Source organism: Martes martes (assembly GCF_963455335.1).
Source record: "Martes martes genome assembly, chromosome: 5".
Classification (NCBI taxonomy): domain Eukaryota; kingdom Metazoa; phylum Chordata; class Mammalia; order Carnivora; family Mustelidae; genus Martes; species Martes martes.
In genome coordinates, this window is record NC_137892.1 from 47,348,990 (window position 1) to 47,376,498 (window position 27,509).

Here is a 27,509-nt window from a genome sequence, read left to right on the forward strand (position 1 = left end):
GTTCATGTTCGAAGTGCTTAATTAGCATAACATGCCTACCAAAATTTGGCTATAGGGGAATAGATAATAAGAAAGAAAATCAAGAGCTCCTGGTAGGTGTATCTTTAGGTATCTTCCCCTACATTAAATACTCTTACTCATTTGTGGCAATATTGATGCATGATAGCATCTTTAAAGGACATGTATTTTCTAATTTAGAATTTCAATATTATTTTGTAATACTTGACATATAAAATTTAGGCAAATTTTAAACATCTAGAATCCCCATGAAATTCCAATGGTAAATTTGGAAAGGAAATAAAAGAATTGCTATATTTAAAATCAAATGTTGAAAAATTTTTAATGGTTGTAAAAGTTGTTTCAAAAATTTTATTCCCAATTTGTACAAATACAATTTCTTGTTGACAGCAGCTATAAACAAAAATTTTTTTTTAAAGATTTTACTTATTTATTTGACAGACAGAGATCACAAGTAGGCAGAGAGGCAGGCAAAGAGAGAGAGAGGAGGAGGAAGCAGGCTCCCTGCTGAGGGGAGAGCCCAATGTGGGGCTTGATCCCAAGACCCTGGGATCATGACCCAAGCCGAAGGCAAAGGCCTTAACCCACTGAGCCACCCAGGTGCTCCTATAAACAAATTTGAAAAGATCATTGGCAAAGTGTTTTGATTAGAAGTTACATATAAGCTTTCAAACACAAAAACTGAGACAAAAAGTTATATTGATGGAAGTGTATTCATATTTCTAAATTTAAGTTTATCTATATTCACTTTTATATCTTTCCTTAAACATCCCATTTTATTTCCTTATCAAAATTGTATCATTGGAAGGTAATGTAATGAATCATTACATTATTATTATTCTACAGAATCCCATACATTTGCCTCCAAATCTCCTCTAGTTTACTCCAGTTAGTCATACAAATATTGTTATTTTCTATATTGGGAAACACTGCAATAGGTAGATTTAGTTCTATAATATGTTCTTTTACCAAATATCTTTTACTTAATTTACAGGCTAATCAATTACAAACTTGTCATAATACATGGTTAGTGTTACTCGAGGGAAATGAGTAAGTATACATAACAACTAAAAAAATGTTAAACTTAAGTTATTTTGTTGCTCCTCCTATGCTGCTTGAAATGGAATTGGGATATTGTTCAGAGGGCTAGCAATGTTCTTTTTCTTGACCTGAATGGTTACATAGTGTTCACTTTGTGATAAATCATTGCACACATTGTTTTGTGCCCTTTAGTGTACATATTTTATTTCATGGTAACAAAAGTTTAAAAAAAATTTTTTTAAAGATTATTTATTTATTTATTTGACAGAGAGAGATCACAAGTAGGCAGAGAGGCAGGCAGAGAGATGGTAGGGAAGCAGGCACCCTGCTGAGCAGAAAGCCTGATGCGGGGCTCGATCCCAGGACCCTGAGATCATGACCTGAGCCGAAGGCAGAGGCTTAAACCACTGAGCCACCCAGGTGCCCCAAAATTTTTGTTTTCTAATACTAAAAAGATATGGTGATTATAGATCTCTGAGGATATTCTTACTTCCTGTTTATACTAGCCTTGGTTTTATTACTCTCCAAGAAAACTTAATAAATGATTAACCTTATCACTTGGCAGTTGGGAGCAGTCATGAAAGGCATAACACTCACTTGATAATTCATAATAGAAACAGAATTTTCTTCAGTTTATGAATCATCCTGTTTTCTACATAAATTAATCAGATGACTCCAGTGTTATTCAAACCAACCTAAAGGTAATAATTGGCTCTTTTAATTCATGGTACAAAATACAACACCGATGGGCCTGGAGGTTATTACTATGATGCACATAGTAGAATAGGGCTAGCCCTTGATATGACAAAGATGAATTCTATATCTATTTGCATCTTCAGATTTTGCAAACATTCATTTCTTCTCTATCCCCAAAATTGTGGCAAATAAAGTCCATAAGATAAATTGAGACAATTTCAAAATAAATTACTGAGATTACACATATAGTTTGGATGAGACTATTCTGCTTTTGCTGTGAAAATTTAGTTTAACCTATTAGGCATATCAGTCAAATGTTTACTCCAGGTTTGTATAGTGCTCCATTTAACACAAACGCCTCATTAATGAGACACTCATTGCCAACACTCTGCAAACTGATTTACTTGAACAATAATAAGAAAGGGCAAATATATTCTTGCTCTAGCCATACTTATCTTTATTAAATATGTGCCAGGAGTTTCTTTTGTCTTGCTAGCACACAGTTCGCATCTGTCTGCTGTGAGAATGAAACACCCTAGAGAACTTGAGGCCACAACTCAGGCTGAGACACAAAAGGGAATAAACAAAAGTTCATCCAGCCATCAACACTCACACATGTGAATTTACAGAGCAGACAGAAGAGCTGTTAATCTCAGCCCATTCCACAACATTTCATGGAACACGTGGCTTATTAACATTGACATTTGTTTTTGTTAAGAAGATTCATGTTTCGGGGCGCCTGCATGGCTCAGTGGGTTGAAGCCTCTGCCTTCAGCTCAGGTCGTGATCCCAGGGTCCTGGGATCGAGCCCCGCATCGGGCTCTCTCCTCAGCGGGGAGCCTGCTTCCCTTCCTCTCTCTCTGCCTGTCTCACTGCCTACTTGTGATGTCTGTCTGTCAAATAAATAAATAAAATCTTAAAAAAAAGAAGATTCATGTTTAAAGAAATTATCAATCTAGTCTACATTTCTGCAAACATGAAAGCAAATGAAGAATTAGCACTACTCAGTCTCATCCTCCACCAAGTCTTATTTGCTTCCTATATAGTATATCTCTCGCTTCCTTTCTCCTCAATCTCATATGCCTTCTTTTCCAATCTTAGCCTCCTTCTTCTTTCTCTTTAATAGTCTGCGCCCCCCGGTGGTTTGAAACTTAAAAAAAAAAGAGAGAGAGAGAGAGAAGAAGGAAGGAAGGAAGGAAGGAAGGAGAAAGGAAGGAAGGAAGGAAGGAAAAGGGAAAAAGAAGAAAGAAAAGAGAAGAGAAGGAAAATCTTTCACAGACAAGACTTTTAAGCCTCCGCAATTTCACTTTTGGGATGAGTCCAATACGCTCCTGGGAGCTCCACGCCAGTAGTCACGATCAGGAACGTAACCACAGTTCCTCCCAGCAGTCAATTCCCTTCCCCACCCCCACCCCCTATTTAAAAGAGGGGAAAGACGCAGATCAAATGAGAAACAACTCGGTTAGCTGCAAAAAGACAGCAGTTTCTGAGACTCAAAGGGAAGGGCAGCTCTGGCCGCCGCCGCGTGTGGCGCTGTCCACTCTTTGGTGCTGAATACTATACACTGGGGCTTTTCCAGCCAGGTTCAACTCTTGAGGATCCTGATAAGCTCAGTCAGCCAAGGTAGACTGAATCCATTTTAGGGGTCTGTGTGGGGGTGGGTGGGAGGTGCGGGGGGGGGGGGCTCGGGCATTTAGACTTTTTGCTAATTCTATTCCCACGGGGGGGGGAACATTCTTCCACAGAGTGACACTGTGCATTTTATAGAAAAGTAATGGTACAGCTTCAGCTCAAATCCCAAGAGAGGAGCTCTACTGAATTAAAAAATGTAAAGTTCAGAATTAATAAAAGCCACGCTTTCTCTCCCTGATCTAACACAAGAGTGTTTGGATCCCAAGACCCCCTTGTTGATGGTTAAAGAAAGTAATTTTCTTTTAAAAAATCATGTGATTGGGGCGCCTGGGTCGTTGTCTCAGTCGTTGAGTGTCTGCCTTGGACTCAGGTCATGATCCTGGGGTCCTGGAATGGAGCCCTGCGATGGGCTCCCTGCTCTGTGGGAAGCCTGTTTCTCCCTCTCCCACTCCCTGTGCTTGTGTTCCCTCTCTCAGGTGCTCTCTCCCTCTCTGTCAAATAAATAAATAAAATCTTAAAAAAATTTAAAAAAAATGATTAATCGTTTTTCAGATAAGCACAGTAAGGGGGTGACACTAGGCTTTGCAATATCTAGAATAAAATTTTAGATATTGTTTTACTAAGTTGAGAGACATGAGGAACTAAACTTGTTTCTTTAAGGTGGTTTCAATGTTAGATGAGAATACATTTTTTTAAAGTATCGCTTTAACAATGTCTTCCAGATGAGCTTATTTTCTTAGGCAATTTAGATCAGAATCTGGTCAATAGACGCTTTTCTCCTCTCTGCTCAACCTCTGTCCGATTTCAGACTTAAGACCCCTGTTCTTCACAGCAGGTGCTCATCTCCACAGGGCTCTTATAAAAATTCATCCCCATTCCCGCCCCCCAAACCATGAAATAATTAAGTAAATGAAAAGAATGCGGACAGGAGTGCAGCAAAGTGTGTGGTAACTCCCAGCCTTCGGTTCTTGGTAGTAATATTCAAATAGGGGCACTTCTCTTTGAGAAGTGAAGGTGTTTCTCATGGCTACAGAATTTACAGTCAGTCAGGGAGCAGACTTAACTGATCCCAGCAATCGATTCCTTCCTTTCCTTAATCCTTCCCTGCTTATTTTAGCCGCTTCTCCACCCCGCCGGGAATACCATCTAGATCTTAGTCCAGGTAGATCTGACGTCAAGAGATGGCTTTCGTCGATTTGACGTGTAAACACTCATTTCCATTCCGGCTTGGAAGGGCTGGGGCTCCACTCAGCCGGGAGACCAAAGAGCGCTCGCCACCGCCCAGCCTCTCCTCGCGCGCCTCCTATCTCAGCAGAGTCACCGGGAGCGAGAAGTGGTCCAGAGTCCGAGGGAGAAAAGGGCTAGTGTTTCTGGCTTTTCTCCTTTCTTGCATCTTTTCTTGCTTCTTTCCCCCATCTCCTTCCGACTTGTGTGCAAGCGAGTGTGTGAGCCATGGAGCGAAGAGGCTGGACTCTGCAGTGTACCGCTTTCGCTCTCTTTTGCGCTTGGTGTGCGCTGAACAGTGTAAAAGCGAAGAGGCAATTTGTGAATGAATGGGCAGCAGAGATCCCCGGGGGACCGGAGGCAGCGTCGGCCATAGCGGAGGAGCTGGGCTATGACCTTTTGGGTCAGGTAAGAGTTTACACTTTCCAGAAACTTTCTGGGGCCCACGGGGCCTGGCGGGATTGACGCGCGATCTCCCAAGTGGGAGCCCCAGGTCGCACTCTCCTAAGCCCAGTGGCAAAGAGCAGAAGCTTCTGCAGCTCTCGCTCCTGGCGCGCTTGGAGAAAGAAGGCTTGCATTATTTATTGTTTGGGCTGGAAGCAGCCAGGCAGAACGAAGCCGCTGCAGCTGGGTAAAGCTTATTCTTGCTGTCGTCCGCGTTGGCATTTAAATCCATTCCCGCGTGGTTTGGGAGAAAAATCCCTTCACGCTTGTTCACCGAACTTGAGATGCATGTAGGCTCTTACCAACCAAGAGCCCCCGGGAGAGGCACTGCGCTCTGTCCCCTGGGACTCAGCTGGTCTCTGCGTCAGGAGCCGGCTGTTTCTTTTTTTTTTTTTCAATATGGCAGCATCAGATCTAAGTCCTGATGCAAGGGGTCAGAGAGGCTTGGTGATGTCCGCCCTCAGCCTTTCGGGCACGCCCAGGGCACTGGAAGAGCGCCAGAGGCCGGGCTCACGATCTAGAGGCTGGGGGCCCGCGAAGTGGCCTGGGGAGCGGGCGGGGAAGAGGTGAGTGAAAGACACGGGAACACTCCCCTCGCCTCTACCGGGACGTTTGGGTCTTCACCGGGAACTTGCAAAGTCTGAGCTTCACAACTTTGCCGGGTCAGTCCCCCTGAAGGGTCAAGGGGCCGGAATGACTGTGGGGAAAGCTTTTCTTTCTTTTATGCTCTTCAGCCAAATGCCTAATAGCGTCCCCGAGGGTGTCAGCTTGTGATAAAAACTTGTCTGTGCAAGGGAGAGCTGGTTTCATAGATAGCTGGGAGGAGGGTGTTAAGGCATTACTAGAGTGACAGCTTAGGTGTGCGATTCCCGGGGGAACCCCAGGGGGTGTGATTTCTAATCTAAGCTTTCATTTTCCTTGGCTCAGAATCAAGCCCTCGCCCCTTGCCTTGGAACTGTGCCTCAAAGCGGGGGAGGAGGGAGTTGTAAAACATTTTGGCGCGTTTTTTCTGGAGGTGGTTGTAGAGATGCAGCTGAAGTCACGGATGAGTAATCGGCGTGGGCGTTGGCGATTCCATGGATCGAATCCTCTGGGGGAATACGCCTCTCCTTGCCAGAGGCTTCATTCCCCAAACTTGATGAGCCAAATTGCCTTTAAATGCCCAGCATAAAAATCAATACTCAGTTTGACTTCTCCGTGTCCCAGGAGCCGACTAAGACTTTTTGCTTTGCCCAGATTTTGTTCTGTGCCAGACTCCGTGTTAGGGGTTGAGGAATAATAGGAGGAAAAGAAACTTTCAAGGAATCAAGAATTTAGAGGAGATTGGTTTAGTAACAAATAATTGGAATCGCAGGTAACTGGTGTAATAGAAGTTGCACCTGGATTCTCAATATTTGTTGATTGAGGGATTGAAGAGGGACAGGAATTGAGGAGGAGCGTAAAAAAGACAGCCCAGTGGAGGAAACATTTGTAGAGGGTTTAGGAAGAAGAGTCAAGTTGCCAGGAGAATTTGGTGAGATTGTAGAAGGCACCCAAGGCACAGAAAACAGATTGTAGGAAACAAAGAAGATATAAAGAAAGAAATTTAGAAGAAACTGCAAGGAATTGCTGGGATCTGAGGAGAGTGTGAGCAGTAAGTGGAATTGTACTGGTAGCCACTGTGGGCATCATGGAAATCTTGTGTATCCTATGGGGGAATAACGGGGACTTAATCCTATATCCTTTGGGTAGCTAAATAGCACTGGTAACTATGTGGAAAGAGATTGGGTAAGAGAGCAAAAATACCCCTTTTTCTTTTTCTCACCTGTTAGCCCCAGGCATATTTCCAAACCTGGCCATTCATTATGGGAATTGCTTTTAAAATCACAAATCCCTTGGGGCCTCTGGGTGGCTCAGTGGATTAAGCCTCTGCCTTCAGCTCAGGGCATGATCTCAGGGTCCTGGGACTGGGCTTTTTGCTCAGCAGGGAGTCTGCTTCCCCCTCTCTCTCTCTGCCTGCTGCTCTGCCTACTTGTGATTTCTCTCCCTGTGTCAAAGAAATAAATAAAATCTTAAAAAAAAAATCACAAATCCCAAACCAAAAAACAATAAATCAGTTTTCCTGATAGGATCTTCAAGGAAGGGTTGGAATGGTCACAAGGAGCTTTAAGAAATAGTGGGGTATGGAGGGGGGGATCTATGTTTACATATGATTTGCATATGCTATATTTTCTCTAGCTATTTCCAGTTAAAATGGCATTACTAACAAATATTTTTAAATAATAATTCTTAGTAAAAGATTGATAGTGTTTTCTTGATTCTGTTTATTTCTCCCTTTGTTTACAGTGATTTAGCGTCACTACCCTGAGCTTCTGAAGGTCTCAGGATAAAGACAGAATTAGAGAGGTGATCAGAAGCCAAACCAATTGATAGCAGAGGAAGAGCTAAGCATTGATGACATTTTCCCTCTCCCCAGCTCCGTGTATGGAAAGCCTTGAACTAGTGGAAAGTCAAATGGTCTCTACTAGTAGCTATAAAAATTATCACCATTGAGTCAATGGCTGTATTTTATAACAATGACAAATCATTATAGCTGAATGTAACATTGACGATATAGAGTACCCAAAGGGTTTGCCAGCTTTCCACAAATTATTCTTCTCTGACAAGATAAATTTGATGAAGTGGGTATTTTTTTTTTAAAGAAATGTCTACCTACACAATATTGTCACACAGAAATTTGTTCCTCTGAAATCTGAAAAAGAGGTATCATTAGCCCCCAAGTATACGATGAGCCCAAGTGATAAAAGTAAGCTCAACTTACTCAACATAGTGACAAGAGAGCAAGGGCTTCCATCGGTGTCTTCCATATAAAGAATGGGCTTAATAAAAATTGCCTGCCTTTAAGTTACATGGGTTTCAGTCTAACAACCCATATAAATTTATTTTGGATAAAGTGAGTTTTTATTTTAATATTTTTTCTTTTATAGATTGGATCACTTGAAAATCACTATTTATTCAAACATAAAAACCATCCCCGAAGGTCTCGAAGGAGTGCCCTTCATATTACTAAGAGATTATCTGATGATGATCGTGTAAGTGTTGTGCATTTGTCTTCAAACCAATAACCTGACTTATCTGCCTTATGATTTCCAGCAAGAGCAAAAAGCACTTTGCAAATATGATTATTTATTATTGTGGTCACAACTATCTGTCTGTAGTATTTCTTGTTATTTCTATAGGATTATAATTGTACATAATAATAACTGGATTGGAGTGGATAGACTGAGATAAATAACTTTTACATATTTTATATAAAAGTATATGTTTAAAATACTAGCTCACAAATCCAGCCGAAGAGCACAAAAATGAATATTAAAAATTAAATTGCAGCTCTAATAAAAATGTTTGCCGATACAATCAACAACCTTTTATTATACGCCTATTATTTATCAGCATTTTAATGTCCAGTGTGAGGATGCCAAAGAAATTTACATGTGAACATTGATTTTAATAAATTTCAACATAACTAAAAACACCTTTTGCCATTTCTGTTTGGTTTGGTTATATGGGGAATTAGTATTTATGACTGAGTTTTAAATCCACATCTTCATGAGCCAAATGTTTCCATAAGTATTGTTTTGAAAGTATTGTAATGTTTGAAAGCATTTGATCTCTCTTTATCCTTGTTCTTATACATATTCAATGGTGAGACAAGAGCAGGAAATGTCTAGAATGAATATAGGTAAATAGTGTGAGGACAATTTGAATGTATATCTAGTGTACCTATTAATTTTTGAAGTCTCTTTTCAAGATCAGCAAACATATCAATAGAAATGGTGACTATATTGGGAGTATTGAAATCTGTATACACAATGTTGCCTTTTCTCAAGAATGTGCTATACTGTTTGAAATTTATCCTGGCTGGCCTGTTTTCTGTTATCATGATTTCTGTTGCCTAGGACACTCCAGAGAATTATGGAAGCTTTGTGAGAGATAGAATACATCCTTTCAACTTGCTAGAAAGAAAATATAAGTGACAGAGAGGTGATAAAACTATTGAAAATACATGGAATTCATAAACCCTGTGAAATAATTTGTTACTTATTTTATTTGTTCTGAAACTGATAGAATTTTTAAGTAAATTGGTAGAATTTTAAAAGCTGAAAGGAAAAATAAAAAGGCAAATTATCAGGGTAGGGGATGACTGGGCTTTGGTTACCAGCAATCACACCTAGGCAAGGAACAAGGACCGTGGACAGCGAACCACAGCTCCTAGGCATCCATGGCTACTTTTACTCAGATCAATGGCTAGATATGAGCGACCAAATCAGAGGCTCAACATTATTTGAGAAGTTTCTTGTCCAGTGAAGTCTTCCTTTTGCCATCCCAAAGCAGATGACTCATTGTATGGGCTGTGAAAAGTAGGACAACTTTGAAGACTCTGGCTAGGCTTAGTCCTTGAGCAAAGCAAGAAAGAGATTTCCTTGTCTGCCTAAATGCATGCCTGACATTAATGGACAAGGAATTCAAACTGACCTCCCTTATCATCTTCACAGAAGAAAACTGGACGGAGTGGAGAAATACCTGTTATTATTACTAAAAGTATCTCACTAAAGTGAACAAATGACCCGGTTCTATTCTTTTTAGAGATTTCTTTGATAGTTGATTTGGGAGCAAAAATATCAAGTGATAATGAAGAAAGACTAAGAATTTAATCCCTAACATAACTTCATAAAAAAAGGAGTCCATATAATCTTATGAAAAATTTATTTTTGAAAAATTTATTTTTCTAAACTTTATTTTTATTTTGTTTTAGAAAACATCCTAGAACCCATAGAAGGTAGCAGTGGGAAATTGAGCTAGATGATCTTTAGTACTCTTCCCAAATCAAAAGGATTATTTACATTTAAGTACATGATACCTATTATATACATAAAAGAGAGATATTCCTAATTTCCTCTATTCTATTTGGTCTGCTCTTAATAGAGATTAATGTGGGATTTGGAGTTAATGACATTAATCATAACACTGTTTCCAACAACTGAATGTTTATCTGATCAGATGGAGGAGTGCCTCTTCTTATATTCCATTTTTTAAAAATTGCTTTTGATTTTCACTTTATTTTTCTTTTTTTTCGATGGGGGATAATATTCTTTCAAAATAGCCTTCTGAAATGCAGCAATAGGCTATCTTTACAAGTATGTTAATGAAATCTCCAACTGTAAGTGACTCTATCAAGGATTAGTACTTGTTCCCTAGCAGCCAGCTTCCAAAGACCAACTCAGAGGACAGGCAGTATATTCCAAGCATTGAGGTATTTTAAGCCAAAACAATTACGCTTGAACATACATGGTCTTTAAAAATAAATTATAGTGACTAATGTCTAGCTTTCAAGTCCCTCCCAATATTTATAATAGGTTTGCCATAAATATTCTAATTGAAAATTCAGGATACTCTTAGTGGATGGTTTTATCCTTTAGCAACACATTATTTTTTAGTTTTTATTTTTGGATCTGACTCATGAGTATTCGCACATTAACAACATCCCACTAGACACTGGACTGTCATCATGTGTACAACAGAGAGAATATGTTTTGGGTAGGAAAGAGTCATGTTGCCCAGCGAAATAAGAGCATAGTATTATTTCATAATGAATATAACCACAAGGCAGTCCCTCACCCTCTCAGGGTCTCAAGTATAATAGGATTATGCCATAAATGTGGGAAAGGTAATTTTTGTATTGTCAGATCTCTTTGCATAATACATGAGACTAAATTAATGGTAAGTGTGCATGGTCAGTAGTACTCATTCATCACCCTAGATCTGTTTCTCATATTAAATACTCTTAAGCAGGAGCTTGAAGCACAGGGGAGTCAGAGTTTTAGACTTGCAAAGACACAACACCTCTCTTGTCTGGCATAACCTGTACAATTTATACCTTTTGCATGTAAAGAAAGAGAAATTAAGCTGTAAGAGCACCATAACAGCAGTCTCTGGAATCTCCCAGCTTGTTGACTCTCCCCATGAAAATGGACAAATTTTCAGTTACAAACCCCTAAGACGGCAATAAAAAATCAGTCTTATGGTCCATATGCTGATGAAAGCAGACTAAACTTCTACTTCCACTGGAATCATAGTATAAATAATTTGAGGGAATCATCGCTTCACTGACTCCTTCTCCTCCCCCTAACGGTACAGTTTACTGTAATAGAGGAAATGTTCATCTCCCCAGTGGGTAGTCCCTTCTTCTCACTGAGCTGCCAGTTTGATCTGCAGTCAAATGAAAACATTTTTGAACTGCCTCAGCTGTGATGGGGAGGGCACTGGAGCTAGTTAGAGGGAAAATGGTTACACAGAGGTGACTTTCTGACTGCTGATTTTCTTGCTATAAAACACCTTGTAGGTAATATGGGCTGAACAACAGTATGAAAAAGAGAGAAGTAAACGTTCAGTTTTAAGAGACTCAGCACTAAATCTCTTCAATGATCCAATGTGGAATCAGCAGTGGTACTTGGTAAGTACTTACAGAAGGACTGAATAGGATCTGGGCTATTTATTTTGTTACATCTGCAAAATAGATTTTTTAAAAAGATAGACAATTTAAAAAGAAGGCCAATTTACCTGGAGATTAGAGCTGATGGGAACTTCCATGATCTGGATCTCCTGTTTAACTAGGTGGAAGTGTCTGAAACACAGATCTTAACTGCTATGAGAGGAAGGATTGTTACTTTTCTTCTCTTAAGCTTATCTGGAGCAAAAGCAGAAGAATCATGTCTTGCAAGAGTTCCAAAACAGTAATCATCGCAAAAATCATATTTGGTCGGAGTTACTCTTGAGAACCTTTAAATCATCCAAAGGGCACAGTGAACTTGATTCAGTATATACAGCCCTGAGTGGCAATTCTTATATGCCAACAAGTGAGAATTTCTGAACCAAGGAACGCAAGGAGAGACAAAAGTCATCTACATGCAGATTTGTAGACTTGCAAACTGCTTTACTTTTAAGATACCAAATCCTCATTGATATGTGGGCATTGAGTAGAGAAATTTTTTAGAAAGATTATTTATTTATTTGAGACAGACAGAGAGAGAGAGAGAGAGAGCGAGCGAGCACAAGAGGGGAGGAGGGTCAGAGGGATAGAGAGAAGTAGACTCCCTGCTGAGCAGGGAGCCTGATGTGGGGCTCTATCCCAGGAACTTGAGATCATGACCTAAGCTGAAGGCAGATGTTTAACCGACTGAGCCACCCAGGTGCCCCCGAGTAGAGAAATTTTAAGTGCTCTTTCTTGCCTGCAGAGCCTTGCTGCATGCCTGTCTCCCTTCCATTTTAATATGAAGCTTCTATGTCAGTAATACATGTTGATAAAAGTGGTTTTTTGTTGCAAATACTATAAAAGATAAATTTTCATGACAACCATGAGCTAAGGCTTCGACATCTTTGTTGCATAAAGGATGGGAAAAGGGATCAATTCCTCTTGACATTCTCTTAACCTAGGCAATACTCACTCATTGCAGTAGAAGAGACTCATTAACATTTGTGTATTGACTGTATGTCAAATACTATTCTAAGTGTTTGACATGAATGAACTCATTTAGTTCTCACATCATATTGTAGATACAATGATTATACCCATTTGGTAGATGAAGTGACAGAGATATGGGCAAGTTTAGTAACTTGCCAAAGTCATCTGGTTACCAGTGGTAGGGCCATAATTCATGGCTCCAGAGGTCATACTCTTAACCACCACACTGTGTGGTTGTTCTTGCAACTGACACAGAGGCCTTCTCTGGATTTGGCCAGAAATCCATGTGTAGTTCCTACCTCCTAAATCATTTAGTTTCATGTTGGCCTAGTAAGTTCTTTTAAGAGTTTTCCCCTACGGGGGCGCCTTGGTGGCTCAGTCTGTTGAGCATGCAATTTTTGGTTTCAGGTCAGGTCAAGATCTTATGAGTTGTGGGATCAGCCCCATGTTGGGCTTGTGTCCAGTCAAGAGCCTGCTTGGAGATTCTCTCCCTCTCTACCTTCCCTCATTTTTATATGCTCTCTCTCTCTCTAAAGTGAATTTGAAGACATCTTAAAAAAAAAAAAAGAGTTTTCTCCTACTTTTTGAGGAGAATCAGTCAGGGGGAAATTCATTCATTGATACTTTAAGCTGTTATTATTAATAAATTTCTTACTGTCCCTTTCACCAGAAACTGGCACTTTTCTAAAGCTTCTCCCTCAAATGCTTGGAAATGTGCTCATCTATTTCCTTGCTGTCCAGCTCTTCTCACTTAGAGTCCCACACACTGTAACTCTCAGAAAATGTATCTGAAAAAGAAAACTTCAAATCCCCTCTCATAGATACTTACTGTCTTAAATCACTCATACTTGGGAAAAAAAAAATACATCACTCATACTTGGAAATAGGCAATTAAATTGCAAGTCCTGGTGAGAAGGCATCCTCCTGAGCATTCCACGTTCTGCTTTTAGAAGAGTTGTTAAAACATCCATGAATGACTATGGACCAGACAATGTAAAGTAGGCTCAGAGTGGCAAGGGTGGCTCAGGATTTGGGGAGAGATGGGAACATGCCACGCCAAATAAAACTTTGGTAGATAAAAAGCTTGAGCATGTCATTATAAATGAATGAAACTTAGGGATGAACTTCTTAGAAGCTATGTAGCTCAGTGAGAAGGGGCACAGGGTGATTCATCCTTTTAAGTGATTTTCCATTGGAACAACTGGGAAGAGAACAGCACTCTGATGATTCACTTGGCTTTACCATCAACTCTGTTTTTTATTTCACCTAATTGCTTTCTTCTAAAAAGTAGAGTGACCCTGGGGGGGGGGGCGGGGGGGGTGGGGAAGATGGGTCTCCAGACTTGAGCTTCAGTTCTTATTTTGCAGCAAGTATATCATGGTTTTATCAATTCTTTGTTTTTCTTTACCAGCAAGATACTAGGATGACTGCAGCCCTGCCCAAGCTGGATCTCCATGTGATACCTGTTTGGCAAAAAGGCATCACAGGCAAAGGAGTTGTTATCACAGTCCTGGATGATGGCTTGGAGTGGAATCACACAGACATCTATGAAAATTATGTGAGTCTGGGCCCTCCCATGACTACAACTTAGGGAGATGTCTACAAACACACATAGTTAAGGCTTTCCTTTTCTCAAGTGGAAGACTGCTCTGATGTTGGCCTCGGGAATTAGGGCCAAGGTCTTTGCTCTTTCCTTCACCCTCCTGCCAGCAATATGAACTTTTTTGGTATCGTGAGCACTGAAAGAATTCAGTGGAACCAAGGATTTCACAAAAGCACGTGTGTTGAGGAAGTGGGGAGGCACCTATACCAGCTAAATTATTAAAAGCCATTCAGACTCAACATCACTTGGCATTTGGGGGCATTAAAACAATCAAATCAAGAATAATGCCTGAGATCATTTTCACAGTCTTCTTCCTTACATCCTTTATAGGTGAATATCTCTGACATTGTGAAATAATGTGAATGAGATTCCTTCCATACAAATTCAAAATGTACACCACGTGGTATAAAATGGCAAGCTGAGAAAAGAAATGTTTATTATGAATGGAAAATAAGTAAATGATAACTGCTTGTCTGTTAAGTACTACATGATATCTTAGGCCTTTAGATCAGTGTTTTATCTTTAAGATTGTCCCTTGTCTTTCCCTCATCCTTTCCATTCCTTCAAAATTCCCCAGCTAAAGAGCAAAGGATGAGGGAAGAAAAAGAGGAGATAAAAAGATTAGTAGAAAGTAGGAGTTATTGAAAGATGTGGAAAATGTAGAGAAAAATACTGGTTAACAGAACTCCTATGTGGGAGATGTTTAAGTGTAGCAATCTGTTTGGAAAAGGAGGTGGGGCCTAGAAGCTTGTCTTCTATTTCAAGCACACTCTTTTTAATTAAATTACATGTTTATTTCATGTAACTGGAAAGGCTGAAGGAGATCACTGCAGACCTGAGCCCCACCCCACAGTCATCTATTTGCACCTCTAATCATAAGAGAGATGAGTATCCAAGTGTCGCTAACTAGCTCTAGAGCTTAGTTAAATCATTCAACCTCTCTGGGTCTCAGTTTTCTCTTTTAAAAAATGAGGTGGTCAAACTAAGTAAACTGTGATTCCTTCTGGTTCTAATATCCTATGAACTTCAGAGAATTATATAGGTTTGCTAATGTTCACTGAGAATTGGATGATTGCTCACTTTTCTGTGTACATCTTTTATGCTTGGTTTATGTATATAACAATTGATCAACAACTGGGCCAGAAACTCTGAAATGCAGACTTCTGAGCTATCAACCAGGATGGAGGGAGTAGGGGCAAAAGGCTTGGGAAGTGCTACTTTTTTTTTCTTTTTTAAGATGATGCTACAGGGTTATTTCTATTGTCTCTCTAGGATCCAGACGCTAGTTACGATTTTAACGATAATGACCATGATCCATTTCCCCGTTATGATCCCACAAATGAGAACAAGTGAGTAAATGTGGATTTGGGGGGAATATGTACTTTAAAATGCTTTTATCTTATTTGAGAAAATTACACTATAAATATGATCCATATTTCAGCTCTCAGAGAAGTTTTCATGCACACCATCCACACCACAATATTTTGTTGCTTTTAAAACAGAAACCAATGCTTCTATTTTTATATTTCTTTTGGCTTCCAGGACCACATTTCAATTAAACTTTCTTCTTAGGTTATGCAATGCTCCCCTCAAATGGTGCTGATAGTTATAGCTTTAGAAAGAATGTTTGGGTCTTAAAGAGCAAAATCCTACATCCCATCTTCTCCAACACCAATTCCTCTATGAATCCTTTCCTATTAGCAAACATATTTGATGTTAGTTGTGGAAATAAAAATAAATGACAGGGGTGCCTGGGTGGCTCAGTCGTTAAGCTCCTGCCTTCGGCTCGGGTCATGATCCCACAGTCCTGGGATCGAGCCCCACATCGGGCTCCCTGCTTAGCGGGAAGCCTGCTTCTCCCTCTCACACTCCTCCCGCTTGTGTTCCCTCTCTCACTGTGTCTTTCTCTGTCAAATAAATAAATAATATCTTTAAAAATAAAAAAAAATGATAAAAAAATAAATGACAAAGATAACAAATCCCCATGACTTCTTTTGGTGGCCACAGTCACGCTCACCATTTCCCTCAGAAAAGTATGGCCAGATACCAGACAACAGAGATGTATTCTGAGGCCTGGCCCTCAAATACAATGCATTTTCTGGGGGCACTAGACAAGTCAGTAGTCTCTCCCCGAATTTTTGCTGGGTACTGTAAAACTAAAGGGAAGAGAAAAAGAGTATCTTCTGACTCCTGATTCTTGCTAGTAACCACAAAGTGTGGAGGGAGGCCAAGAGCCAGAACTGGCAAAGCAAGAGGCCAAATAAAGAGCCAGAGGCAAGAGACTTTTTAACCATTTCTTCCTAGCTGCAAAGAAACTTCATCCTTTAGCCACATGGTCTCATGTGAGGAGCTTTCTTTTACAATATCTCCCATAACTTCAAGAAGACTTCCATACTTCCTTTTTTCATTTTCTCCACCCAGAAGAGACTTGTCCCAGAATAGATCAAAACCAAGGCAAACTTAGAGCTTGTTGTTACAATCGGAATGTAAAGATTCTACATAAAGGGGTTCCATTTTTCCATTTTCATTGACCTCTCTCCCTGTCTCTATGTTTCATTTTGTCTCCCAAAATGGGTGATAAGGCACTTGCTCTCTACCCTCCTGAACAGAACTTCTAAGGAAATGGGCAATAAGTTCTTAGAAGAAAGGGGCAGTTTATTCCAAGAAGTTAGAATAAAGTAAAAATGACAACTCTCATTCTGTCTCCTTGGTCAAGACCAAAAGAGAAATCTGCTCTTAGCCGGATGGGTGCAGCGGAGGAGACTATTAGCTAGAGCCGTCAGCCTTCTTCCGAGGCTGTGTCCTCGAGGTCTGGCCTCAGGATCCAGTGTGGATGATAAATTGTGTGGTGGCTGCACAATAGCCAAATACTTGGTAAAATGATATTCTCAAGAGTTTCTCTACTCAGGAGAAGGAGGGGTTCAGATTTCCCTTTTTTGTCCCTCCCCAAAAGGGGAGTCTTATATCCAATAATCATAATACTGGATAGCCAATTCAATAGCCACATTTCCCCCAATGTACAGAGCTTCAAAGCCTTCAAAGAAGTAGCTCATATAATGGTACTTACTTTGTGCCTGAACACACTGAGTTTCCAGAACAAAGCCTGCCATGGACCTCCCACATAGTGTCCAGTTAGTGTGACACAGACAAGTAGCTAAAGAGTACAGGATATGCAGCTAGATTTGGGTTAAATATTAGCTCTACCACTTAACAGTTGGGTGACCTTGAATAAATTATTTAACTGCTTTAGTGCCTCAGTTTTATCATTTATTAAAAAGGGATAATAATAATAGCTATTTCATTGTGTTATTATGGGGATTAAATGAGTTTATATATGTAATTAGCTTGTATAGTATCTGGTACATAGAAAAAGTTTTGTTTGCTATGGTGATTATGATGATAATGACCAAGCCTCTTCATTTAGCAACAAAGACAGACCTCCTTTCACTAAGAAATCAACAAGACAAGAATTACACCATCTGAGAGGAGCAGTGACAGAGGCAAGTCCATTTTCTGAGCCAATTCAGAATCTGCTCTTTGAAAATTACACAATAAGTAACTACCTCTCAGGGTCCTCTTGACTATCAACCAAAAAGGGAGCATCCCTATCATTTAACAAAAGGTATAATAAAAAATAGAGTTGCCCTTCTAGCATGTTGTCAGAAATAAATCCCCTAGGTTTAGAAAATGAATGGCTCCATTTCGTCCTGGGCTTTATAGCAGTTAGAGACCTATTATCTCCCAATTCCAAGGGCATTATCTCTCCAAACTATCTGTGTTGCTGCTGTTCTTTATTACTATGTAAATGAGAGTAATAGAAGCTGCATTTGAATTCTCTTCTGCAAATCAAAAAAGGAATCACTAAATAATAAAATCTCAAAAGTGCAGGTAACTCTTACTATTAAGCTGGCATGAATCTATATTCAGAATTTCAATACCAATTACAGATTATTTTTCTAGTTAAATAACATGTGTGACAAGGGTATTTTAACTAGGATAATAGTAGTCTTTAAACTATCTTGTGGAATAATTTTTTAAAAATCAATTTGTTTAAATGCCAGTTACTACCATTGTTCTAAAATAATAAAGGGTTCTTTTATCTCAGAGCCTAAGTTAAGGAAAGAAAAAAGCTGCAGGTCTACAAAGAATGACATAGTACCACTTTGATAAAGCCTTCCGTTTTTCTCAAGGTGTGGAGGTGGGAAGTGAGGGTAAGAGGAGGGAAAAATATCAATCCTTTTTTGTACCATGATCCTACTGCACCTTTCAAGAAAATAATTTTCACTATGTAAGGAGAGATAAATCACAGGTGTTGTCACTTTGCATCATTCTTAGGACAGAGGTGCTATGCTGGGGATAACTGTCAACAGTTTGATTCTATTGGCTCAGGCTGGACATTCTGCTATCCTGGCCCTAGGGAAATGGAAATAGAGGTGGTGGTGACTTCTAGAAACACTTTCTGGAGGGTGACAACTCAGTTTCTCCTTCTACAAAAGCAAAGAGAGTTAACCCATCAAAGAAGCATAAGGCTCCTTTTATGTGCTCGTCATGCACACAATTCTCAGAGAATGGGTGTGTTGGTCAGGGCAGCTTAGGCTGCAAGTGAGAATCCTAACTCAAAGATGAAGTAAGCTGGGGATTAAAAAAAAAAAAATCATCCAAGGGATGGTCTAGCTTCGGGCTTTCCAAGATCCAAGAGCTCAAATAATATGCTAGTAGGACCTTAATCAGTCTATCTCTTAGCTGCTTGCCTCCAATTTGCTACATTCTTAAAAAGAAATTTTTTTTTTTTTTTGGCCTGGAAGCAAGATCCACATGGGTCACATGGAACATAAAGCTGTAGATTCTAGAGAAAGAATAGAATTCTCTTCCCTAGAATATGCAACAATCCTTGAAAGCTGTCTGGGAAGAGGAGGCTCATGACAGAATCACAAGGAGTATGAGAAAGTACTTCCCTAAAGGAGGAAATGCTAGGAGAAAAAAAAAAAAAAGAAGCAGAAGCAGATGTCTGCTACATTAGGAAAGACCTTGAATTAAAAATAATTACATTGTTCTGACTTAGGATTCCTCTCCAGTATTAACATGAAGAAACAGAAACATCATTTAGCAAAAGGAGACCAAGAAATCATCTTTAGTACTTTAGCGGAAAAAAAAAAAAATGAGAGAGAGAAGTGAAACAGAATTATTTTGGGTAGTCAATGTAGAATTTGTATATTCCTGCTGGGCTAAATTAACAGATGTCTAGTGTAGTAATGCCTAAAAACTAGGTGGCTGGCAGTGCTGCCGAGAGCTAACTCTTCCCCTCTTTCCTATGACGGCTCCTCCAAAGCACCAACAGCCTCTACACTGCTCCCAGGGGCTTCCACGACGGGATGAAGCCTTTAAATAAATTCACATTAAAGTTCTCTTGACTTATTGACCCTCTTAAGGTCAGGGAGTGGTGGGAAAAGATGATTATCCTCAGATTTTCAGAACTGATGCTTTGATGGTGGACTCTGCTCTGTTTTAGAGATGGACTTTTCCCTCCAGATACTCTGAAACCAGCAATTATCCTCTTTGCCTGATGGCAAAACCAGTCTTGTTCAGGCTTCTGGCCCCAATCAGAGTTGCAGGACGACCCTGGTTTCCCAATTAGCTGGTAGTGTCCTGTTAAAATTTTCAAACTCCCCCCGGTACCAGAAAACCCTCAGTTTCTTTAGTTTGGTGGAGGATGGTTAGAGGGGTGGGGAAGAGGGCTTGAGAGGAGAATTCTGTTCTACTTATCCTACTAGGACTGGTCCAGGATAACCTACTTCAAGAAAGTCACTAGACAGGGATTAAGGAACAACTTCACCAAAACGTATGGAGCGGGAGCCATTTTTCTGAAACAGTACACTAGCCACCACTCCAAGTTCTCTACATGCAATATGGCATGTGTTGTCACAAACCCCCGAGGACAGATGACTTACCCAAGGTCACACCACTGGTCAGGGGCAGAAGCTGGAAGGTGAATCACATACTTCAGCTCCAGTTTCTGTAGCATCTGATACCTTCACTTCATCTAAAACTGTCGGGCAGGAGACCAGCAACAAGGTTGACAAAAAATTACTATGGCCACGTACCAGGGACTCACGTGCAAATGACAGTTGCACTCACTCATGTTTTATAATTCCTATTTTTCATCTTCAGACATGGGACCAGGTGTGCAGGAGAAATTGCCATGCAAGCAAATAATCACAAGTGTGGGGTCGGAGTTGCATACAATTCCAAAGTTGGAGGTAAAGCGGAGGGTTGCTCCTGGAGTTTTGAACTTTAATTCGAATCTCACAACACCTGGTGTAAATAAGGGGGGAAGGGGGTTTTCAACAACCAGAGGGAGAAATGAATTCCATGTAAAATGTGCTGCAGGATTTAATTGTGATTTGCAAACAAATCAATGGATCTGGATTCTTAAAAAAAAAAAAATGATAGCTGAATTTAGCCTATACATCTTCGTGGGGAGAAAAATGGAAATGTTGAAAAGCTTTTGAACCAAGGCTAATTTTCTCTGTGTGCTGATTTACAAGGGTGTGTTACTGAGTGCTTGCTAAGGGAACAGAAGGAGGAGGTAAATTTAGGGAAAGACTTTCCCTGCCTCTCAATTCTCTCATTCTTCATTTCATAGCAAATAATGGTCTTAAGAAAATAAAAGAATGCATACTGGTTACATGAAGAAGCCAAAGGTTATCTTTGACAGCACAGATTTAAAATCTAGTCGTTTCAGTCAGAGTCTTTGTGGAGAAACATATGGTAAATTCCATCGGGGCAATATAATAGAGGAAATATTTACAAGACTTAAGGGAAACTATCACGATATTGTACACCTGAAACTAATATAACACTGTATGCTAACTAACTGGAATTAAAATAAAAAACTTAAAAAAATAGTAAAGGGAAACCAACAAGGGCTAACAAATGAAAACAGATGTAATTATCTTTAGGCCTAAAGGAGCAAGAGGAAGGAGGGGTCAGTGGCAACAGGAGAAACTGGACAGGAGCTATGGCCTTGAGTGCAACAACAGGGCTTCCTCTAGGCAACGAGGATCCCAGCGAATGATTACCTCACTCTCCTCTCATCCCCCACCCTCCTGCTACGGTCTTCAGTTGACTGATGCCCACGGGAAGACAAGAGAACCCACTGACCCAGTCCATGTTCCTGTGAAGATGGGTGGATGGTGGACCAGCAGGGGCTCCCACAGAATATAATCATTGTCTCTCCTCTTTTCACTATCCCAATCTTGGGCTTTTACAGTTACGCTAGCAACTTTGCATTTAGTTTGTTTTCCAAACTACAATACAAAAGATCAGTTGTAGAATATGCCAATGATAGTAAAACTCCTTTTAAACTCTGCACAAGTATACATTGGGTTTATTATTTCCTTTTAAGAGATCAAATAAACACACATCGTGGCACATACAATGAATCTCTCCCTAATACAGCACACTATTACATTTGTGTCATTCCTGATCTCTCTGATACCAGCATTGTCAAAATGCTGTGTTTTTTTCTTTTTTTAAAACACTATGTTAATTAAAAAAAAAATGAAGGCAGAAGCACAAATCAGGTATCACTTAGAGAAATACTTCACATTTTAAGTCATGATGAACTAGCTATAGTTTGCAAGAGAATCTTCTGATCCCTTCATTTTATAGAGAAGTAATCAGGAACAAAATTCTCAAGGTAACAGCTGGTTTGTGGCAGTGTAGAAGTAAAACACAAGACTTCTGATTCCAAGTCCACTGAGATTTTTTTCATTACTCCACCCTTTGATGGTCTAGCCCCAAACGCATTTTTTAATAATACGTTTCACTTATTAGGCACCACTGACTCTACAAAACATTACACGTGGTGTACTCTAAGTTAACAGGCAGGATTTGGTTGTCACATTTCTGGGATTCAAGTCCCAGCTCCCCAGTTTCAAGTTGGGTGGTCCTGAACAAGTCATTGTCCCTCTCTGGACTTATAGTCCACCTGTAAAATGGGGGAAATTATGATATCTACCTCAAATCATTCTCCTAAAGATAGAAGAATCTGTATGTTTAAGGCCTTAGCATGGTCACTGCATATAGTATATCCTCAATACACATAAGCTGCTACCATCCCCATAAAGATTGAAGAAACTCAGGCACAAGATGTTAAGTGGCTTGCCCAAGATCACACAGCTAGTAAGTAGAGCTTGGATTTTTTTCTTTTTCCCAAAGTAAATTTTTAACCAGTTTTGTTTCAATCAATATGAGTTTTGCTAATTATGTTAATTACATGTTCTTTTACCTATGCTCCATAGTAAATAATAGCATGCAAATATGAGGCTGTGCACTCTACTACATGATCGGTCTGAAGCCAGGAATAACTGGGTAGCTGTCCGTATTTGTCTACATTGCTTTTGCCTTCCTGGCTTTGAATACATGAGTCTGATGACAGGTGACAGCCTGTTAGAAAGTACAAAGAGCTACCGTGTCTGCCTTCTCCTAATGAAAAATGATTCCCCCTCAGGAGAAAAATCCACGGCAATGATTTCATCCTTGAGATTATTTAGAAGAAAAGGAAGCATGTTCCTTGAAAATGTGTCTCACAAACACATAAAAGAATGGCCTCTGGGTTATTTTTAATCAGGGCTCAGAAACAAGAGTTCTTTCCCTATTTGCTAGTTTCCTATTGTGGGTAGATCTTTTCAACCCACACAGTGTCCCAAACAGAATCCTTCGTGTGGCACAGGCTAGGCAACAGTCTTTCGTGGTATAGTCATGAACAGACAGGTCAAGGGAGGGTTGTTTGATGCCTTTTTTCAAAAGCTGTCTTGTCATTTTCAGGTTGTTGAGACAGCAAAGGGAGGGGAGACATTTTGTAATCAGTACCGATCATGGTCACTGCTTAGTGCATAGAGTTACTCTAAAGGGCAGATATCAAAGCTTCATGGAGGCAGTGACTTGTATCTTCCTTCTGTGCTCATAGCAGCCTGATCACAGGCACTTGAGATCTAGTGGTTACCCTGTTTTTTACTCTTTTGAGAGTCTTCTGTAAAATGAACATTAAGAAAAATAAAATTAATATTAAGAGCATTACACCATTTTACATGTACATGCTGACATCCACTTACGTGTTTTTTGTCTGATTTACTGTGCAGGCATAAGAATGCTGGATGGCATTGTGACTGATGCTATTGAAGCCAGTTCAATTGGCTTCAATCCCGGACATGTGGATATTTACAGTGCCAGCTGGGGCCCTAATGATGACGGGAAAACTGTGGAGGGGCCTGGCCGACTGGCCCAGAAAGCTTTTGAATATGGTGTCAAGCAGGTAAGATGCTTAACAAAGACCCACCTGAAGTGAAACATGACCATTTGGATAAGAAGGAAAGGGATGAACATTTAGCTTATATGGAAAGAAATGGCTTTGAATTTCTTGTCATTATTTACAATTTGAAATGCATTTAGAGAACCAAGTCATTCTTCAGAGGGACAGAAGTTAAGGGTCAAGAGAGTTTTCCCCATTTGGGTCTGACATGCAACATAGATTCTTTACTCTTAGAATAGTTACTTTAAAAAATATTCTGGAAATAAAATTTTAAAAAACTAAAAAACAAAAGTAAAGAAATCAGAAAAAAATTAATAAAATAAATTTAAAATAAGAAATAACTCTGGGTAGGTCCTTTCTCATTTTCCTGCTGCTTTTGGATTTGTACACTAGGGAAACTACTAACCAGACTTCTTTCCAATCTTTGGAAATGCATCCTTAAATAAAGCTACGTGCTACTTCCCATTTTGTTTGTGCCGGGTGCGGACTTGTGCCTTGGTGGTATTGCTCTGTTTACTCCATTCTTACCAGGATCCTAAGGCCTCATTCTGCACAGGATCAAACAAAAGTAGGAACTTCGGAGAGCACAGACTGAGAAGTCATAGAAAGAGTAGCCTTGACGAGTTGCATTCAGCTGAAGAGTCCCTTTTAATGCAGCTGCAAAACAGATCTGAATAATGCCTGATTTTGTCATTCTATCAGTCAGCCAGAAGATGCAAGCAGAAAGAAAAAGAGGAAGTTCAAAGATTCAAACACGGTGACATAAGCCAAGGGAGGAGTGCAAAAATATGAGCAAGTGCTAAGGGCCAGAGTAGGGCTCTGCACAGTGAGGAAAAGAAAGAAAAGCTCTCACTCAGACCCATGTCAGAGAGGGCCCAGAGGAAGGTAGCCTGGTAGAGTCCCAGCCCGGAGGCTTCTTAGATGCAGCCTCATGAGCTTTCCCATAGGGAGGCCGGAGGACCTGAAGTTGAAACCGACTCCAAATAACTATCTCAGAGAACCTCATGCATGTATTTGTGGGGGATTTCACTGGGGCGTGACAGTGATCCCAAGAGATGACGGATGTGATCTAGTCTGGCTTTTCCTTTAGGGGAGACAAGGAAAGGGCTCCATCTTCGTGTGGGCTTCTGGGAACGGGGGGCGTCAGGGTGATAACTGTGACTGTGACGGCTACACGGACAGCATCTACACCATCTCCATCAGCAGCGCCTCGCAGCAAGGCCTGTCCCCCTGGTACGCTGAGAAGTGCTCCTCCACCCTGGCCACCTCGTACAGCAGTGGGGATTACACCGACCAGCGAATCGTACGTTGCTTTTGTCTGACTCCTCTGCTTAGGTAGGAGAGCGTGGCTCGTGTCCCACAAGATCCTTGGGTCGGTACCTTTGGTAAAGTTGATTTGCTTAAGCTTGAGGGCTCAGCTGGAGAGACTCGCACCATACTCCCCTGAAAGGCTGGTGTATATTGGCAAGTTTTCTCTCTCAAGGATAATGACATCTCTGCCAAGACGATGCTGCCTGTCGTTTTTAAACTTGCCCCTGAGAAGCCACTAAGCTGTCATTACATACAGCTAAGAATCCAAATGTCTATTCTGCTTGTGTGATGCCTCCTTGAAAATAGCCTTAAAGAAGATTTCAGGGTTGTAGGGCCTGTCTCACCCTTGGACTTGTTGATCTTTAATAGCGGGGATATGGTCTGGCTTGCTCTTTAGCAGATGATAAAAATACAGAGCACACCCCAGCTCCATCTCCTAATAATGTGTGACCTGCAGGAAAATAACAGTCTAACTCTCCCCCAAGATGAACTTCTTAGCTTCTGAATAAACAGCTCAGGAAGGTTATATTCTCAGAGAGCATCTCTAGCTCACACTTGGCTGTGCCTTCTCTTCCATGAGTCAGACTGCGAGGGGCAGTTATTGGATTTCCCTTGAAGGGCACCATGACAGGTCATTCAGGGGATCTGAGAATGGAGAAAGGTACTTTTAATTCTAAAATGTCCCAAATTTAACTCCTGATACAGAAAGAACCAACTGGCTAAAGCATGTAGATTGTAATCTCAGTGGAAAATAGGTCATGATCCAATTAGAGTGTGAGCGAACCCCATAATAGTTAGGCGTTGGAATGTGTGTAAAACCCTATGAATGGCATCTCAAAACAAAACAAACAACAAACAAACAAAAACCAACACCTGTCAGTACTTTTTCATAGAGGATCACTATTCTGGAACTCTGACTTTTTCTGTGACTTACTCTAGTTTAGATGGTAAAACCCTAGGCTCAACTTAGAAGCACTGGCCTCCCTCTCACGCCCTTATATTCAGTTACTCAAATAATAGATGGTGATGTTCTACCCAGGAATTGTTTACGGCAGGCCTATTTGATAGCCTTTGAAAGAGGCCTATCAGACATTTGTTCCCCTTGTGCTCAGAGCCCCCTGGCTCTTGTTGTCCCTGGGAGTATCTAGAGTTGCTTTTCTGAAAATGGCCTGGTAGGCATTTCAGTCAGTATTTCACAGACTGGCCCTCAGCCGAGCTATCGCGCGTTGAAGCCAGAGGAAGTTTCCATCTTCGTAAAGCTCTCTCCTTAGGTAAATCAGCCAGCGGAGAAGACAGCTGGTGGGTTCTATTTGAGACGCTGGCAATATCGTAGCCTTTGTCTTACGCAAACCAGGTCCTCCACTCAGTCAGCTCTGGGGGCTTACATGCGTCAGTAGGGAAAAAGGGCGGCCTCGCTTCCGCAACCCTCTAAGGAGCAGTGCCACCATAACTTGCGAAATTCAGCGACTCCAAGTGGGAAGCCAAAGGAGGTGATAATAGAACAAATTATTTTTTTACACCTCCCTCCCACACATTGAAATCTCTAGCTAAAAATGATAATGCGGGAGCCCGGGTGGGTGTCTTGTTAGTAATCCTTTGGCCCGACAGCTCGCTCAGCCAGCACCACTGCGGTCCTCAAGGCAGTCTGATTGGAAGTCTGTTTGGTTTCTTGCCTTCGATTTCGTCAACTTCTTCATTAAGCTAAAATTAGCCCGGGTAATTCCTTATGTGCAGTAATATTGTGTAAGAATACTTTCACAGAGAGGATCTCATTTCGGCCTCAGCATCTGAGGATATGTCAGCCTCATTCTACAGATGGGGAAACAGAGGGACGTGCCCGTGGGGACACATCTACTGAGTAGCAGTTTTACGGTTTGAAACCAGATCAGAGTCTAACACACTTTTCAGCTGAAAAACACCATTCTCACCGAAGTGCAAATATGGACGCTAACTCAGGGCCATCAAACTATGTCAACAGTGAGTGCAAACTACACACTGAACACGTTTTGTGCAAGTAGCTCAAACGGCCCCAATCAGAGGCTTTCCATCCTTGTGCCGAAGAGGTAGTCAAATGTCGATCTCAAGGCAAAAGGGAATTTTGCATGAGGCAGAATTTCTAAATATGCCAGACTAGACACAATGGACCTGCTGATTAATGGGCCAGCATGATTCACAGTGATTTTGAAACTGTCCCTTCTTCGCAGACAGCAATTCGTTTGGGAATCTCAGAAGAGAAAATATTCATAGTGGGAGTACTTCATCCCCAGAAAAGGCAGCCTGATGCCAGAATTATAGACAAGTTGCATATAGAGGAGAGGGAACTAAAATATCAGCAGATGGCAAACATCCGCCTGTGGTTTAGAGGAGGAAGTAGGGAAGACAATCAGCTGAGTTTCCTGATCATGGCAGATGCGGCGGTAGGTAGGGTTAACCCCCAGGGACAGGGGCACACTCCTCACGTGTTCTCCCACATTTCTTTCCCTCCGGATGCTACCTAGACAAGTGCTGACCTGCACAACGACTGCACAGAGACCCACACGGGCACCTCGGCCTCGGCGCCCCTGGCTGCTGGCATCTTCGCTCTGGCGCTGGAAGCAAAGTAAGGCCCAGGAAACTTTAATCGCCTTTGCTGCCTTTCCTTCTTCTTAACAGCATATCTTGTTTGCTGAATTATGGTTACAACAGAAAACTTAGGACCTTATAAAAAATAATCATAAAAACAAGTT

At 40.8% G+C, this 27,509-nt stretch overlaps 1 protein-coding gene across 2 annotated transcripts in view; it reads left to right on the top strand.

Moving 5' to 3' along the window:
* Nucleotides 1-4,839: 4,839 nt before the first annotated feature.
* Nucleotides 4,840-27,509, top strand: part of PCSK1 (proprotein convertase subtilisin/kexin type 1) — a gene marked incomplete at both ends in the record, with an annotated part of 39,184 nt that continues 16,514 nt past the window's right edge. For both annotated transcript variants that reach the window (XM_080803805.1, XM_080803804.1), the window contains 9 exons: nt 4,840-5,019; nt 8,022-8,126; nt 11,438-11,548; nt 13,968-14,114; nt 15,432-15,508; nt 20,328-20,416; nt 23,303-23,475; nt 24,563-24,775; nt 27,282-27,382. In XM_080803805.1, the coding sequence (XP_080659931.1) occupies nt 4,840-5,019; nt 8,022-8,126; nt 11,438-11,548; nt 13,968-14,114; nt 15,432-15,508; nt 20,328-20,416; nt 23,303-23,475; nt 24,563-24,775; nt 27,282-27,382 (1,196 nt within the window). The remainder of the gene's footprint in view (nt 5,020-8,021; nt 8,127-11,437; nt 11,549-13,967; nt 14,115-15,431; nt 15,509-20,327; nt 20,417-23,302; nt 23,476-24,562; nt 24,776-27,281; nt 27,383-27,509) is intronic.